The 17,474-nt window shown below is 42.7% G+C and overlaps 3 protein-coding genes across 3 annotated transcripts in view; 2 read left to right on the top strand and 1 right to left on the bottom strand.

The window, feature by feature from the left end:
• Positions 1-1,140: 1,140 nt before the first annotated feature.
• Positions 1,141-6,055, bottom strand: tgif1 (TGFB-induced factor homeobox 1). The gene is made up of 3 exons (XM_086306416.1): positions 5,702-6,055; positions 3,636-3,865; positions 1,141-2,855 (listed from the first exon to the last, which is right to left on the bottom strand). The coding sequence occupies exons 1-3, from the start codon at positions 5,715-5,717 to the stop codon at positions 2,178-2,180; spliced, it is 924 nt and encodes a 307-aa protein (XP_086162542.1). The 5' UTR covers positions 5,718-6,055; the 3' UTR covers positions 1,141-2,177.
• A 2,923-nt stretch (positions 6,056-8,978) lies between these two features.
• Positions 8,979-11,124, top strand: otud1 (OTU deubiquitinase 1). Its single transcript, XM_086305154.1, has one exon. It carries the CDS (start codon positions 9,218-9,220, stop codon positions 10,577-10,579), a length of 1,362 nt encoding a protein of 453 aa, XP_086161280.1. The 5' UTR covers positions 8,979-9,217; the 3' UTR covers positions 10,580-11,124.
• A 2,183-nt stretch (positions 11,125-13,307) lies between these two features.
• kiaa1217 (KIAA1217 ortholog) overlaps positions 13,308-17,474 on the top strand; it is a 126,343-nt gene continuing 122,176 nt past the window's right edge. The window contains exon 1 of the mRNA XM_086306402.1: positions 13,308-13,675. Coding sequence (XP_086162528.1) covers positions 13,606-13,675 — 70 coding nt within the window. The 5' untranslated portion in view covers positions 13,308-13,605. The remainder of the gene's footprint in view (positions 13,676-17,474) is intronic.

Raw genomic sequence — 17,474 nt, 5'->3', positions numbered from 1 at the left:
TTTCTTTCCTGTCACATGTGTTCTCAATTAGAATATAATTAAACCGATTACAAGGCCAGCGTGGTGTGTTTTTAGGGCATTTCCCATCCACAGGGGCGGATCCCCATAATTAGACGCCGCTTTTGGCCTCGGCTTAGCCTTGACGTTTCTGTATGTGCAGCTTCTGGTGATTTGTCATTCACACATCAGTCATGCTGAGGCGAGGTGTGCTGGCTTCGGTGGCTAGAGTTAGGGTAAAGGGTTGTGGGGGTGTTGTCTCTGTGTATGGCCTGCCCTGGGTCAATCTACCCATCATATGGTCCTCTATGGTGGGCTGCATCTGCCTACTTGTGTGCCTGGAGGTCTGTTTAAACCCTTAGTGATTACATCATTTAGATCAGACCCAACCTCTGTCACCTCTGACAGGAACCGACAAAAGGTTCAAAGGAATCCTGCCTGTTCCACCTATTATGCTATTAAATGAGTTAATGTTTCATCAGTTGATCAAAAGTTAGCCTATCAAATATGATAATGCAGCATGTATAAATGCTGAATTTGTCAGTGCTACATGGTATTAACTGCAGTTCAATTGCATTCAACCCCTGATCTTGAGTGGTTACATATCATAGCCTGCTAGTTAGTGAACAGGTAACGTTGCGGATTATCATTTTAATGAAGATGTTTAAAAAAAGATCCCCTTAAAATCCTAAAAGTAAACTGCTGTTCAGCTTAAAAGACGGGTATAATAACAAAAACAGTAAGGTGTACCTGCCTGACCTAATACAGAGAACAACAGAGAAGCATTGCCAGATGGGAACAGCTGTACTCATATGTAAGCTTCCTTACACTGACTTTATTGGCACGTAAACCCTGTCAGCGAGAAAGTGTTGACGTCTGCTGTTTACCTGTGTTAATTTATACAGGATTATGCTAATGCATGGGAGCTGTTTTAAAGCATTCGCACACACAGGACTGCATCCTGTAGAAAGACAGGAATGCTACACTATTGTTTTCTCATATTCCCTTCTTTTATATACACTGAACAATTAAACTAAACACACTACTCCCAACATTAAGGGATAAATGTGTGCAGTAGAGTTAAGTGATCTGAATGATCCAAAGCAGGGCAAAATACTTGAATAAAAATGATCAACTCTGAGATGTAGAAAAAACAAAACTTTATTTGAATCCCATGTGACCCCTAGTTGCCACAAACATTGCACAGTATGAAAAGAAATCACATCATTGGGCATCATGTCACATTAACTATACACATGGTCCTATTATACAAGGAAATGTTTTTTGGTGATTTTTTTTTTTTTTTTTTTAAAAAGGGCTGTTTTTTTGTCAGGTTGTAAAACAGCAAATGCAGAAAAACATATGTAGTGTTTAATTTTTCCAGTCCACTGGCCGTCATTTTTCGCTGAGTGATGGGATAAAGGCTCATGCTAAGAACCTGCTACATTGGTCTTATGAAACACCCCTCAGTGACAAAAAGAAAAGTTAAAAAAAAAGAAGCATAAAGGGTTTTTTCCTTTTAAAAATAGCTAAAAGTAAATAACAAAAATTAAAAACTATACTTATGAAAACAAACATTTACTACAGTAGTGAATAAGTTTGTCATAGATGCCAAGAGCAAAGTATTTTTAAGACACTGAGATGACCTTCCTCTGCCTTTAGTGTGCAAACAAACAAGGCAGACCAATCATGAACTGATCTCTGAAATGTTGAACAATAATAATAATAATTAAAGAAAAAAAAAATATTAAAACGTGTGGGTGCGACCAATCCACCTGACCGATCTGTGAAGGAGGACTGATTCTTGCTCTTGCTCCGTTTACTACAATACAGTATAATGGAAAGACATAAAGACAGGCAGCATTGTTCTGATAACATTTTTGGTCCCTGTGTGCAAATAAAATACACATGTAGATACATAAAGATACATGTATATGAAATGTATAAACAACTTACAGCCAAGGCACCTCGATACGGTTTTTCTTTTCTTTTTTTTGTTCAATAAGAAAGAAAGAAAAGCATCCATGTCAATTTGATTGGTATACCAAAAATAGAAATGGTCAGGCTTTCGTGTGGATTTTGTTCTTTGTTACGTGCAGACGAGTCACTGAAACGAAGAGTTCCACAGCTGAGATGCAAAGTCAGTCTCTAGTTCCTCCACTTCTGTCAACTTTCCTCCTTTAAGCGACCAGCTGTTTGGCCTGCAGCTCCATCTCTGCAGCCCGTTTGAGGGCCACATCCACCAGGAGCTGGAAACCGCTGAAGTCTTGTGTGAGGTCTGGAGGGGTGGGGGGAGGGGTGTTGAACAGCCCACTGCGGGGGCTCAGGTTGCCTTCTATGCTGGTGCTGCTGAGGATGGTGGTAGTGGGGGTGGCGTTGGGTAGTGGCTGACTGCCTGGCCCTTCTTCCCGGCACCTAAGCAGCGCTTGAGCCTGCACGGCATGCAACAACTCAGCTGCCCTGTCACAGTTCATGCCGGGCGCGCTGGGGTGGGAAGCTGTCGGGCTGGTTTGCATTGCTGTGGTGACAGTAGTGTGACAGATGACAGAAGGCCGGGTAGGCACGAGCCCAGGAGACGGGGACGCGGAGGTCGGAGAGGGCACGGTGGGGGACACCGCTTTTCTCAGGACGCTGGGCACGGCGGGGTCGAAGCTAGACGGGTGCAGCACCCGTTTGTCGTAGCTCTCTTCTGTGGCTGCCGCGGGGCTGCTGTGTTTCGGGGACTGGGAGCTGTCAGAGAAGCTGTCACCAGCTTTGCTACCTTTCCTGGATATGGTGAACTGGTTGGGATCTTTGCCATCTTTCCTCAGCATCTCCGGGAGAAGTCTCCGGCGTGCGTTAATGAACCAGTTGCACACCTGCAGAAGACGATAACAACAACAACCCACACAGTCAGAAAAGGCGCGTCACATGGCTCGCTTCCATTCTGCCTTGCGCTTTGAAAGAAAATCTGCTGGTACATTTATCCCCAGGTGCAGTCTGCACATGTCAGCAGAGAAATCGAGTGAAAGGTAAACCCTACCTATCACATGCTGACATTTCACACACCGCAACCATTTCCTGTTTTAATCATTTCACCACTGCAGAAATGACAAAAGACACCTCTGATTATAAGCTAACCCCTTTTTTAATAAAGGTCAGTTTAGATTTAGAAATCTTGTCTTGAAAATAGTTTTGAATAAAAAAATTAATCTCTTTTGTAATAGCAGCATTCACAGTTCACTCCACTCTTTTTCTCAGTCCTCCAGGCTAGTCGTAACTGGCTTAAGGAGCCTTTCAGCTCTAACTATGTAAATGACTCCGCATTGTTCCCAGACAGCTGGGATAGAAAAGGGGCTAGAGGGAGGGAAATTCCTGTCCAAGTGCCTCGGCCAAGCCCACAGCACACAGGGAGTAAGTTTACTCACTTTGTCTCAGACTTTTATGTTGCAACATCAAGCTGATCTGGATGACCTTCAATTCACAGTGTGTATGTGTCATAATTTGTTTGTGATCCAGACAGGAAATGATTCAGTCAAGCTGACACTTGTTTCCTCTTGACTTTTACAGTGGTCTATTTACTCTCTCTGGGCTTAATGGCAGAAAAAAAACAGCTTCAGGCGGTACTATCTTTTTTCCGTCAGAATCTGTGCCCGTACCTGCAGTGTAGAGAGCTGGGTCTGCTTGGACAAAAGGGCTTTCTCCTGTTCAGAGGGGTAGGCGTTGTAACGGTGCTCATACAACCAGTCCCTGAGGATCTGAACGGACTCCTTGGGCAGATTTCCCCGCCGTTTTCTCTTCCCACTGCTCCCCGCGCTGGACGACAGATCCAGAGGGGCGTCCACGCTGTCCTCATCGTCAGTCTCGCTGCCCGACAGCATCATCAAACCTAAAAAAATCACGAGCGAGTGCAAGAGAAGGACAAAAAAAAAAAAAAAAAAGAGCGTGTGAGGCCAGGACAAAGAAGAATTTATATCCTCTAATGTCAAGCCACCCCGTTGTCAGAGCGGCTCTGCCACAGCCGCTCAAGTTGTCTGGGAGGCAGCTGATGTGTCAGAAGCAAGCTGTCAAGTTCAGCCATGTGATTCATATAAGGAGCCAGGGAGGGTGTGAGGAGGAGGAAGAAGGGGAGGGTGGATGTAGAAAGGGGGGGACGTCACAAAGGCTAGCCTGATGCTGTGTCAGTTATAAAACCTGCCTCAACAAATACAAGCCAGGTCTATTCTAGACAGGCTGATAGCTGGCACAGCAACAATCTCTGTGTAAAAGGGGAGAGTTTGTTTTGAAGAACAGGAGCGCTGAATCTGAAAGATTACAGAGTCTGTATTTTTTGTTTTTTTAAATGGGAGGCGTAGGATCTAATCGAAGTCAATCATGATCAAAGGAAGTGCTCTGAATTGCTTTGAATGTCAAGAGTACAGCCCAGGCAAACTGATGTGCTTTTGAACTGCTTTTAAATTTGTCCCATTTTCCATCTGGCATATTATATATTAAACATTTTCAGTCCCATTTAGTAACTAACCAATACAAAACCTTAATATGCGTCCCTCCTCTTTATGATAAAGACACACTGAGGTTTATTAAAGACTGGCTCCTGTGATTTTAGGTCAATATTTACACCTGGACACCAGCACCTAGGCTACTGTACGGGAAGCCAAGCGGTCATAGCGAATAAAACAGGCCAGGATATTTATTGTACAGCCGTGAGCTCCCGGGCAAACTAGTGGGAAAGAAGTAAGAAAGTTCCCAAGTCAAGAGTGGCCAACAGGATGAGGTAATTACGTAGGTTGGAGAGGCGAAGGGGGAGGGGAGACCTGTTGCAAATAAGCGTCTCCAGACTAAACAAAAGAATCCAGGGCTGCCTGCTCCTTTGTACGCGTTTCAAAAGTTTCTACTCGCAAACAGCGACTTTGGCGCAAACTTTCCACCAGCCGAAATACGTCGCTTCCACTGAAAGGCCAGAAAAAAGACATTTTAACCCGAGAAACACGACAGTTTTTCTAAGTTTGAACAACTTGTAAGAAGGTTCTTTTGTGTGCGTGCGTGCGCGAGCGAGCTGCACCACGAGGTCCATGAATGTAACAAGGCAACAGCAAGTTCCCACAATGAGGTCAGGATGAACATGAGCCTACATTTGGATTTTGGTCATATTTTAAAGGCGCTGGGGGCTGTTTCCGTTCGCTGTTCGTAACTAAAAAAGATACAAAATATCGAGGTTTTTTTTAAGCTTACAGGCTGCCAAAATGTAACAACCCCTGAAGTCACAACAGTCGCACAACTTTTGACTTGTATCGACTATCACCACTTATCAAGAACCGAAAAACTTCTTCACAAATGTAGCTTATATGAGGTTTCCACCGTAACAGAAAAAAGGCGAAAGCGTCTTTTAAATCATTCTGAAAGTTGTCCCAGTTTATACCGCGACTAGGAAAACAACACACGGCGACACAGTCGTGCGTTAGCCTATTGTGTGAAAACTTGAATAAAGCACATTTAGATAACCTAAAACGGTGGCTAAACCTTGCTATTGTCGACTTTTGACATCGCGCCAACACATGGCAGAAAAAGCCCCCCTGTCATGTCTGGAAAGGAAACAATAGACTGCATGGTTTGCATATGAGGGAAACGGTTCTGTTACTCATTCTTTAACGCCGTCTCCGTCTAAAGTCGTTTTTTTCCTCTTCCCTAATACTTTAATGTTATTTCTTTTAAAAATCCCACCTACCCTTTTTGGTCTTCATCTTGAAAAAATGCCCGCTTATTCCTCGGCAAGCGGAGAAGACAAATTCTCTGTCAGAGCTGTGTTTCCCCCCCTAGATATCCCCAGCGTGTATCCGAAATCTCGAAAATCCTTGTTCATTAAAAAATGCTTCTTTTTTCCCGTTTTAGATGTTCTTCTCTCTTCTAGTCGTCCTTCTTTGGAGACTTGAGGTGGCAGGAGAGGGGGGTGGGGGGTTGTGGGTTACCTGAGATCTCTGCGTCCCTTTCTGCTCAAAGCCCCTTTTCTCATTGACTGTGTGTTTGATCCTGAAACTGGGTGACAGCTATCTTTGACAGCTGCGTGACTAAACGCAAAGATCCTCCCACCACCAGTGGAGAACAGGAAAAATCTCTGACATCAGCATGGCTTGTTCCACTGACATGAATACAGTCTTGCTGAGCTTTAACTGCTGCTGACCCTACTAATAAAGTGAATATATATCTATATAGATATATAGATATGTATATCTATATAGATATATAATATGCAGAAAGCGTTGTTTAGGCGGGCAAGCAAAATGACAACAATAGCAGACTGGGGGATAGCACTGCGGACCTCGTGGTAACACCTACAGATTAAAAATAACTAAACTAACCACAGTAATTTAAAACATATATATAGCACATTATTGCTACAGGCTATTTCCGAATGAGCGTCGGTGTGTTTTTGTGGTGCAAGCTTCATCGCCTTATCACAGTCTGTGGTTTATCACCTTTCGTATCGCTTGTTTACATCGTGAAGAATTACCTTCACGTACTCCCAACAATAATTCTTCTGCATGCGAGTGCTTTTTAACAATGTGGCTTCGTATAGGCTGCTGCAGTGTGTTACAATAGGGGCCTCGTGTTGTGTTTATGGTAATAGCAGCAAATCTCGTGTTTATACTACTGTGCATCCCCCTCCTCCTCCTCCTCCCGTGTTGTGACTGTAGTAGTCCATTCTTCTGTATCCCTATAGATACGCGTGAAACGTTTCTTATGCGCTATCGATGTCACCCCGATTGAATTGTAAACATTATATAAGGAGAAGCTCCTGTAATTTCTCACAGGAATGAGGAAATGCTTAAAAAATACAGTGTGGACATGGGTGTAGCTGCGGGATATATTGATCAAACCTTGCAGCAGCTGGAGGTTGGCGCACCAGCTCGGCTTACTAAAGACAACAGCAGCACTGCGAAGAAAACGATCAATGCCTTCATTTGTATGCGGTGCACAACCATGCGACAGCTGCTGTAGCATCGTTTCTTTGCATGCATTTGTTCCAGACATGCATTCAAGTGCTCTTTGCGGAAGCTAAATGTCGCCTCCGCGTGCACACAAGCGGAACTGTACGTGAATGCAACGCGGCGTGCAGACACGAGGTCCTCGGGGTCCCTCTGGTGGTGATTTAATTGCACTGCAATTCAGGCGAAAATAAGGAAGGAAAGAAGTTGCTTTAAAATACCTGGAAATTATGTACTACGTAAAATTACTTAGAGTATAATTTGTGTCTGATTTCCTGTTGAATACACTAGCCAAAATGAATGCATAATGTGTAATGATAGTATAATGATTGATGTAAATACTTGAATTATTACCTCCTTACTCTGTTGTATTTGTCGGTTAATGCAATTACATTGTAATTTCAGGTCAAATACATGGAAAGTCAAGGGGAATTTCACCTTTAGTCACAGGCTGTATTAGAAAGTGTTATTATGTTTCAGTATACTATTACAGCATATTAAAACAAAACAAAAATAAACAGTCACCTTTACTGATTATTAATGTTAATGTTGTTTGGGGTTTTTTTTGCTGCTATAAATGTACACCCACTCACTGAAGTAATATTTTTATAATCAAACACAAGCAGCCTGAGTGTGTTTTCCAGCTCAGTCACTGTTAAAAATAGAGACGACTAAGTTTGGCAGGCCAAAGCCAGCTACTGTCAGATACTAGGTATGCTTCCCATCAGTTGTGACATTAAAATAGATCAAATGATATTTATTGATTGGCTGATTTTTGTAATTAATAATAGCAGTAATATTAATAGTCATTTAGTCTGATAGACTAGCTGTGCTGATGACTCATTTTAAACGTTGAGCATTTCATGCTTTCTGTATAATCAACACATTTGGCGAGCTTTTTTGAGTCATTTCTTTTATTAATATCTACACTTACTATGACGGGAATTCAGTGGTGATGTAAGACGACAAATAAAGCTCAGTGTTTGTTTTATACTTTCCAGACCGAGATAACACTGCACTTGTTTAATGAATGTTTTTATGTTTATTTTGTAGGATTAATAACAAGAACCACATAAATCTGTTTAGAGGGGAAACGAATGTAAAACGCTTTGTTTAAAGAATAGACACGATAATTAGCTGAGCGGTAGCTCTGCTGCTTTACTGTTGTGTCACTCGACTCATTTGACTGTGACGCATCAAATCCTTCACATTTGTCCACGAGCATCGCGGCTTCAGTCAGGACGCCCGTGGAGAGCTGTGTGAACTTACAGACAGCCACAACTGTACAGGAAACTGGTGTTTTTTTTCTTTCAAAATAAGATTGTTGTGGTTCAAATATCAGAATCAGAATACTTTAGGGTTCACAAAATGATGAGGTTCAACCATAATCTGGTAAATTGTTCCCATATCCGGGATTTATGGCGGACTGTGTTTTTCCTTTGTTCCAGTTCATTCGCAATAAATAAAAATCCTAGGCCTAATTACACTAAAACTGAGCTTTACGAACATCTGCTTTAATTAACACTTTGCTATTCTAAAGCGAGTAATTGGATGCGCTGTTTTTATTTAGATTACCTTGTCATTTGAAGTGCTCATTTCATTTCAAGTCATCATGTTAGTAAAGAGGAAGAAAGTGTATTTGATGATTATGTGGCTATTTGAATGAAAGCAACACCACAATGGACTTTTTGAAAGTAAATTAAAACCCAGTAAACGTGGTATTCTTAGTGAACTAGTTATGAGACTTCTTAAAACATAAAAATAAAAACGTTCACTATTTTGTAAGGATTTTTTGCACTTTAAAGTTAAAGCATCTTTTCCTGTTTATCAGCATGAAAACATTTTTTAAAAGTTTGACTTTTTTAAAGAAACTTTTGCTCATTGATCTAAGGCAGTAAAGCATGATCGCTCATAACGAAGGCGCACGTGTGCGTAAACCATGAATTTTATTTTGAAATAATTCAACTGAAAAGTGTTTTTTGGCTTTATTTCGTCGGACTTGATTCTGTCGAAGAGGACTGGGTCCTGTTACAGTTTGGAGTCTAAAATTAGGGAGGCACCCCAACTGCAAATGACGCAAGAGGACTAAACTGGACAGTCTAGTCGTCTCTGTGTGTCAATGACAGCGGGACTCAGAGCCATGGAAACCTTCCCTACAACTTTGCTGTTGTTGATGACACGGAGAGTATTTTTAGCTATTGTTGTCATCTTTCCGTAACAGCCCAGTCGCGCCGTTCAGTATAAAGGACTCTTTCAAAATGCAGTTGTACAACAGTGTGCTGACACACTACCCGAGGTCGTCTCGCAAAGTTACAATAACTTTGTCGACCGCTTCTGCGCGTTTGAACGGGGCAAGTTCCTCTGAGGCTGACAGGCCGGGATTTACTCAACCAGACGCAACTTCAGCGACCAACGGTGATCCGGTGAGCGAGTCTGTGTCTTCCGCAAACATGCCTGCCTTGTCGTGTTACGAAGCTTCAACCATGAGGCCAATTTACTTCACCTCGACTGCTGAAATTTTAATCCGGAGACCTGATGGAGTGGAGAGGTCTGTGCCTGTGCATGTTATGAGGGAGTCCAAAGTCAAACCACCTTCCCCAGACTCTCATAGCGGTGAAACTTTACTCTGTAATGACTGCGACCCTGATGTGATAGTGGACTTGATAGATCAATTGAGCAATGGGACAGATGAGCTTTTCCCAGACTGCCCAGAACTGACTGGAAATCAGCTTACCAACAGCAACAACACCAGTGGACCCAGAATAGAAGAATACAAGAGAACGGTGGAAACTTCAGGTGGGGATGATGGAATTTCACTAACTATTACCCCCTTCAGAAGCAAGACGTGGGCCTCATTGAAAGACAAGGAGCTGGTTCCCCCCAAGGCAGTACAGCCTAAGGGTCTCATAAAAGAAGATTTTAGCTTAATGAGCACGACCAAAGCTGCTCCAGCATCAGAAGAGAGACGGGCTTTTGAGCTCAGTGTTCTGCAGGAGTCCCCTCCACAGAGAGTCCAGGAGAGAGGGGAGATCAACGACAAAGTCGCCCGATACCTGGCTGAAGTGGAAAAGCAAAATAAGTACCTCCAGGAGAGGCACAAATACAGGTATCAAATCATTCCAGATGGCAACTGTCTGTACAGGGCTGTGTCTAAAGCCACATACGGGGACCAGTCGAGACATGCAGAGCTGAGGGAGCGGACGGTGCACCACATCGCTGACCACCTTGACGAGTTCAACCCTATCATTGAAGAGGATGTGGGGGAATTCCTGATCAATGCAGCGCAGGACGGCACTTGGGCCGGTTACCCCGAGCTTCTCGCCATGAGCCAGATGCTGAATGTCAACATCCACCTCACAACAGGGGGCAGCTTGGAGAGTCCCACTGTCTCCACCATGGTGCACTTTCTTGGAGAGGAGGATCCTTCCAAACCAGCTATCTGGCTGAGTTGGCTGAGCAACGGTCACTATGACGTTCTCTTGGACAGGTGTCTGCCCAACCCAGAGTATGAGGACTGGTGCCGAAACTCGCAGATGCAAAAGAAACGGGACGAGGAACTGGCAAAGTCGATGGCAGCCTCATTATCCAAAATGTACATTGAGCAGAATGGGTCCGTGTAAACGAAATACAGCGCATTACAGAGGAATAGAGATGAATGGTTCTGCTTTGTTTCTACGTGCTTTAAATTATTGTTTTTTAAGGATTTTTTAAGGAGCAAAAAGACGTGCAGTGCACATACTTTGGTTCATGTCTATGCCAGCGTTTTGAAATTAACGCTAGTTGTCTCCGAAAGAGTTTGACAGTGTGTGAGTCTGTTCTTGATAGTTTGGGTGATGTTGACATGAGTGAAATTCTCTAATGCTGTTCAGATGTGGCTGAGTGCTTTTGGAGTGTACTATTTTTATTTGCCCTCTCTCAGCTGACCAGTTATTATTATTTTTTTGTCGTGCTTCTCATGCTTTGGCAACTGCCCAATATTTTCAGACAAAGAGAAATCTGGTTTGCATTTTCCATGTGTTTAGCTACTCATTTGCACAAAATTCCTCTAAGAGTAGTTCACAGTGCTTGGTTTGTGTCTGCGAGAATGATTCAACGGTTCATTTTCCATTATTCCAGTACTTTTTCGACATTTGACAAAGAATTTCAAAATAAAGTTAAGACAAAAACACACTAACTTGCAGTGGCTTCATTTTTAATTTACATGCTCGTTGTCCCGCTATTTGTTTATCGCCTACATTTTCATACATTTGTTATTCAGCTTTAGCGATATCCACTGTTTCATCTTAGGTGTAAGGCAGTCCATAACCACCACATCACCACCACAGTTCATGCTGCAGTCATCCTCCACTCACCAGTGTCCTAAAGTGAAAAGTGATGTTGGGAATTTATTACATGATGTAGTGACCCTGCAGCCTCTCATTCAGGTCAGGCTGCCGAACTCGGTGTATTAAGGGACCACGGCTTCAATACACAGAGTACAAGGGAATGTGCTCTGTGTACTGAGCTATGTTAAAGCTTAAATAAAGGGTGCACAGTCACGGTATAGGCCAAAATGTCATTTCTTCTGTAATTGTTTTCTTTTTTAAAAACTGTAGATTCTGCTTGATTTCCTAAAAACTATATAAAAGGAAAGCAAACCACCCAAATACAGCTTGCAAATACTATAAGCTAATCTCAACATATGGATGTATTCATATTGTAATAATACTTTCCTTTTTGGCATTTCACATTAATGTCTGCTGTTCTAAATACACTTGCCGGTCACTTCATTAGCTACATCTGTTCAGATGCTCACGGATACAAATATCTATTTATCAACACCTGAGTGCATTTAGGCATCTAGACATGATCAAAAACCTGCTGAAGTTCAAACTGAGCGTCAGAATGGGTAGAAGTGTCAATGAACGTGGCATTGCTGTTGGTGCCAGACTGGCTGGTCTCGGTATTTCAGACTTGCTTATCTAATGGGATGGGATCGCTGGGGTTTACAGAGAATGCTCTGAAAGAGAAAAAAGTCGAGTGAGTTTAAGTCCTCCAGCCAAAATACCAGAGGTTGGAGGAGAAAGGCCAAGGAAGGAAATACACCAGTCACATCAAGGGGTGTCGAACTCCAGGCCTCGAGGGCCGGTGTCCTGCAGGTTTTAGATCTCACCCTGAATCAACACACCTGAATCAAACGATTAGTTCATTACCAGGCCTCTGGAGAACTTTAAGACATGTTGAGGAGGTAATTTAGCCATTTGAATCAGCTGCGATGGATGAAGGACACATCTAAAACCTGCAGGACACCGGCCCTCGAGGCCTGGAGTTCAACACCTGTCATTACAACCGAGTAAGAAGAGCATCGCTAAATGTGCAAAACCTTGAACCTCGAAGCGGTTGGGCTACAGCAAACAGAAGACCACACTGGGTGTTGCTCCTTTAAGTTAAGAACAGCCAAAAGTTACACGGGCTCACCAAAATGAGACACAGCAGAAAACTGGAAAAACGCTGCAATGAACGAATGCTATGAATCTCATTTTCTTTTGCTTCTGCCGTTTGGTGTAAACAACATTAAAGCATGGATCCATCCTGCCTTCTATCAACACTTCTGGCTGGTTGTGTAAGGGCGAGGGAGATGTCTTCTTTGCACACTTTGGGCTCATAAGTACAAACTGAGTGTCATTTAATTGCTGCAGGCTGCCTGAGTATTGTTCCTGACCATGTCCATCCCTTTATGATCACAGTGTCCTGTTTCGTGAACATGACAAAGACATATAGAGAAACTTATTCAGCTGCTTTTTAAAGCCATATGTGTAATTTATGAAAAACTCATGTACTGATAAATATTGCGCCTTCCTTCCGTTAGGTGGCACTGTATGCTCCCAGATGCTCAGACAAGGTATCAATAAAGGTATTTGTATTCTTTTAAAAACAGATTACAGCGTTGGATTATCGGATACAATACGCAGAGTTAAAGTGACTGCGCAGTGGTCTTCAAAAATGTGAAATGGCATGTTTTGGTATCACGGGATGCGATGACTGGGAGAAATGGTGGTTTATAAAGTTTTACATTTATAATTTCTAAGACCACCCAAGTTAGATTTTGAACATTGATTAAGAGCTTCCTGACTCTGGCAGCTGGAAAATGTTCAAAATGTCCGAAAATATGATATGTGATATGAAAATCCAACATTATTGTGTTTTTACAGCCCCCGATTTAAACTTTATTATGGATTCTTTACAGTGATGACGTAACGCTGCAGTCACCGTCATTTGTGTGTGTGGGGAAAAGTTTTATGATTTTTAATACGGGGGGAGGGATAGTGCCTCTCCTGTTCCTGCGAGTCTACTACGTTCACAAGGCTTCTTAGAGCAGAGGGGCAGGTGAGAGTTGGACCGAGCTGGCTGCTTCACCGCAGTACTGGCACACAGTCAGCTCAGAGACGCACAGGGGGCAGAGGGAAAGTCATCCACGGACGCCCGTCTCCGGTGTGTAGTGTCGAAGGATTCCCACGCGCAACACGGACGGCGACGCGGTCACCTCGACGCGGTAAAGCCTCCCCACCCCACCAGCCCCCTGCTCGGAAGTTGGCTGTTACTTTTAAAACAGCACAGAGAAGAGCGGTGAAGTCCTGGAGCTCTGACCTGAGAGCCTGTAACAGACATGTCGGGACACCGGGTGCAATTCGCGGACCTTCTTCCGAGTGATCATAAAGGAAGTCCCAAATCTCACAGTAAGAAAACAAATATACACATATATATATCTGTTGACCTTGATTTTAACAGATGCCAAGTCTAAATTATGAAAACTTTGCAGAAAATCTAAAGATGCCGTGTTTAAAGTTTTTACTCACAGTTAAATACTGCTGTTGCTTAACTTTAGTTACCCAAATAGATCCGTTACATTGCTGCTTTCCTAGTATCCTGTATCTGTGCCCTACTGTAGTCAAAACAGTTAAGCTGCCCTCTCTGCGCTGTCTTGCATTGTATTACACTCCTCTTCATGATGCAGTTATCAGCAGAAAACAGTCAATCCTCGATGATTACATGTATTTTTATTTAAATATGAAATGTTACATGCTGCCTTCTTTCTTGCTTTCTTGCTCATTGATATCTATGTTAATGTCATACTGCACATGTTATATATGAGTGACAGTGTGTGGCCTTTGTGTTGACCCCCTGCTTTGCCCCACTCCTCGGTGTGATCCCATTCAGTCTCCACTCAGGACACTTATCTGAAGTGGCAGTTGCCCTTTACGTGCTGCAGCTAACTTTTTCTCCTCAGGCCTCCTCTCATTGAGTGTCATGCTGTGTCTTAAGTAAGGTGACACTCAGGTTTGGGCACATTTATTGACCACTACAACTCACAGTATTAAAAGCACAACGCTATTGGCTGTAGAACAGAGCCGGATTTGGGGACTTGGATTTAGTGCTCTTTATTGCTCTGCTGGTTTAAAGGAGTGCTTCTGATTGCATGTGAGGTGTGACAGAGTCAGCGGTGCTCGCCTCTGCTGCTGTATGCTGCAGTGTATGCACTCCAGCATGAGACACAGCTCATCTCCATGGTGACAGGTTGAGTGACAGAGCACGTGAAAAAGGATGCAATGGAAAATTGCCAGTTTGCTGCAAACCCCTCCAGAAGGGTGGCATCTATAACACACTGTGGTTCCACAACGGCACATGTGCACGGCTTGGGATTTATATCTTCGATGGCAGCTGTACTAACACCATGATGTGTGTGTTTGTGTCACATTCAGTAGTGTGCGTGTGAACAGCAGAAGTGCTGATGTTGTGTGCAGGTTAGGCTCAGCTTGTATGCAGGGCATGCTGGGTTTGATGGTGGAAGGACACAAAAGCAGCTTCAGCAGCAAACTACACATTCTGACTCAGCCCATCCATGTTTTTTGTGGGTTTTTCCCCACGTTGCTTGCTTGGAACCAGGTGATAGTGGGGTCAAGTTTCAGGCTCTTCTCTTTTTATGATGTGCAGACACACAGCATCCACATTCCACAATAACATAAGCAACTTGACGAGTTTATTGCGAGCAATCATCTCTCATTCAAATATTGTATTAGCAGCATCAAATTAAAAAGAAAAAAAAGTACCTGCATAGCAGCAGAACAGCAAGTCATTCATCACTCTGTTCATTTTCACAGCTATAACAGCTAATGATCTTGGCATCATATAGAGAGAACATTACAGCAGATGCGAATATGTCAACTCACATTACTGGTACTGAGGAAGCATTGTTGCTTTTGCCGCTGTGCAATTTGCATGAGTCAAAGAAGGAATCAGCAATATGTTTTTGTCGACATTGTCAAAAATACACTGTTGTTGCTGCGGCGTTTCTGCCCTGGATTTGTCTTTCCGAAAACAGGCAGCATTGTGGCGTCTTTCTTCCTCGGTTATTTTATATTCATAATGTTTGCTTTGCTATCCAAGCAGACTTTTCAGTTTATAAAACTGTATACGATTGCAAGTTATTACTTCACTTTTTAGAATTATTGAGAATCTGTGCATGATAGCATCCGTTTTATCATACCTATTATCCACAGAGATAAATGGCCTGTATTTATATAGCGCTTTACTAGTCCCTAAGGACCCCAAAGCGCTTTACATATCCAGTCATCCACCCATTCACACACACATTCACACACTGGTGATGGCAAGCTACATTGTAGCCACAGCCACCCTGGGGCGCACTGACAGAGGCGAGGCTGCCGGACACTGGCGCCACCGGGCCCTCTGACCACCACCAGTAGGCAACGGGTGAAGTGTCTTGCCCAAGGACACAACGACCGAGACTGTCCAAGCCGGGGCTCGAACCGGCAACCTTCCGATTACAAGGCGAACTCCCAACTCTTGAGCCACGATCGCCCACAGAGCTATGTGCAGACAATGTAAAGTATTTAATTTATTTGAAAACGCTAAACACATCCACCCCAGTGGTCAATTTTGGGGGAAATTCAGGTTATTGAGCTGTGCTAGTGTGTATCAACAGCAGCAGACATGTTTTCAGATGGATGTGGTCTTGAAGACAAGGTCAAGCTCTTAGTTAGTCCATAGGCTAATGTTACTAATGAACACATGGCCCACTAATTTTGTAGTTCTGTGCCACTGCCAGTGCCATCTTTTTGGTACTATCTTTAGCCATTATTATTACTGATGATGATGTTTGAAATTTAAATACACGGAACATTTTTCTCTATATTATCCACCGAAAAATGACATTGCATTGTTGAAAAGAAGTAAAACCTTAAATCTATTTCTAGACACTTAATAGAATCTCTACGAATTTCAATGATCAAAAAGTCTTTTAGATTTTACATTGAAATATTACCACGATTTATCTTTTGTCTTTCAGAAATTTCACAATGTATATGATCAATACATGCTTTTGAGTCAAAGACTTATCTGTGTGTTGAGAAGGATTAACTGTGACTAAGATGGTGATATGTCTTTCAGTGAGCTATTATACCCTGGACAGCTGCACTCGGGACCATGATGTGCATCATCTCATGTTTCCAACAATATTTGCAGATTATGTCAACAGTCTTGGGTGGTGAAAAGAAGATATCTTGTACGGAGTTCCCATCAAAGTTCTTATACAAAGAGAACTGTTTCACTATTCATCTCAGTCTTTAACTACGTCTTAGGTGGTCTATACCAACATGTTATGTTAACCAGTGCTGTTATCCTGTAAGGCTTCCATGGCATAACAAACTATGACCTCCATATTCCTCTTCATGCCCATTACTGATCATCACTGATCTCACTTTGACAAAGCTTATAGTTAGGCCTGTTCTCCTGTTTCCGTTTGCTATCTTCTTTTTCCCATCACCACCAACTGGTTGGGGCAAATAGCTGCCCCTCCTTGAACCTGGTTTTGCTGGAGTTTTCTTCCTGCTGAAAGGGAGTTTTTCTGTCCCACTGTTGCCAAGTGCTTGCTCGTAATAGATCGCCTGCTCATTGGGTTTTTTACTCTAATATATTAGCATCTTTAATCCACAATGCAAAGGGCCTTGGGGTGACTTTATTATGAATTGGTACTTGTTATGTGCAGCAGTGAATGCAGTGTCACGTTTGCTGTAGTGTGAATGTGTAAAAAGCTGCTTTAAATTAAAAGAGCAGGAAGACAGCTCAAGATGTATAACCAGTGCGTCACATTTGCATGTTCAAATGCAATACCGTATCTGATCTTGATTTAATTACTTTACTAAGTTCTGAGCAGATGGCAAAATTTGCTTCATATAATGTGAAAAGTTGTTGTTCTCACATAGGAGAAACACAATTTAATAACAACAACACTGTAAAAGAAGAGGGTCAAAGCAAATGAACCAAGAAATATTCAGTCATAATTAAAAGGGACCATGCCGTGTTGTTTAATCCATTAGCCCATTAACTTTTTGTCAGGATGTCCATGGCGGCATGTTATCATACTTTTGGTCTCTGTGTGATTGCCTTGGGAAATTGGCAAATGATGTGTTGGTGAAATAATCCCAAAATATGCTTCTTTACCAGCTCAGGAATGCA

This window comes from Aulonocara sp. 'chitande type north' Nkhata Bay, linkage group LG9, assembly GCF_057382095.1.
Source record: "Aulonocara sp. 'chitande type north' Nkhata Bay isolate Kocher_YH1m ecotype deep benthic linkage group LG9, A_spYH_male_GT1.1, whole genome shotgun sequence".
In the NCBI taxonomy this organism is placed as follows: domain Eukaryota; kingdom Metazoa; phylum Chordata; class Actinopteri; order Cichliformes; family Cichlidae; genus Aulonocara; species Aulonocara sp. 'chitande type north' Nkhata Bay.
This window is presented reverse-complemented; position numbering and strand designations above follow the sequence as displayed.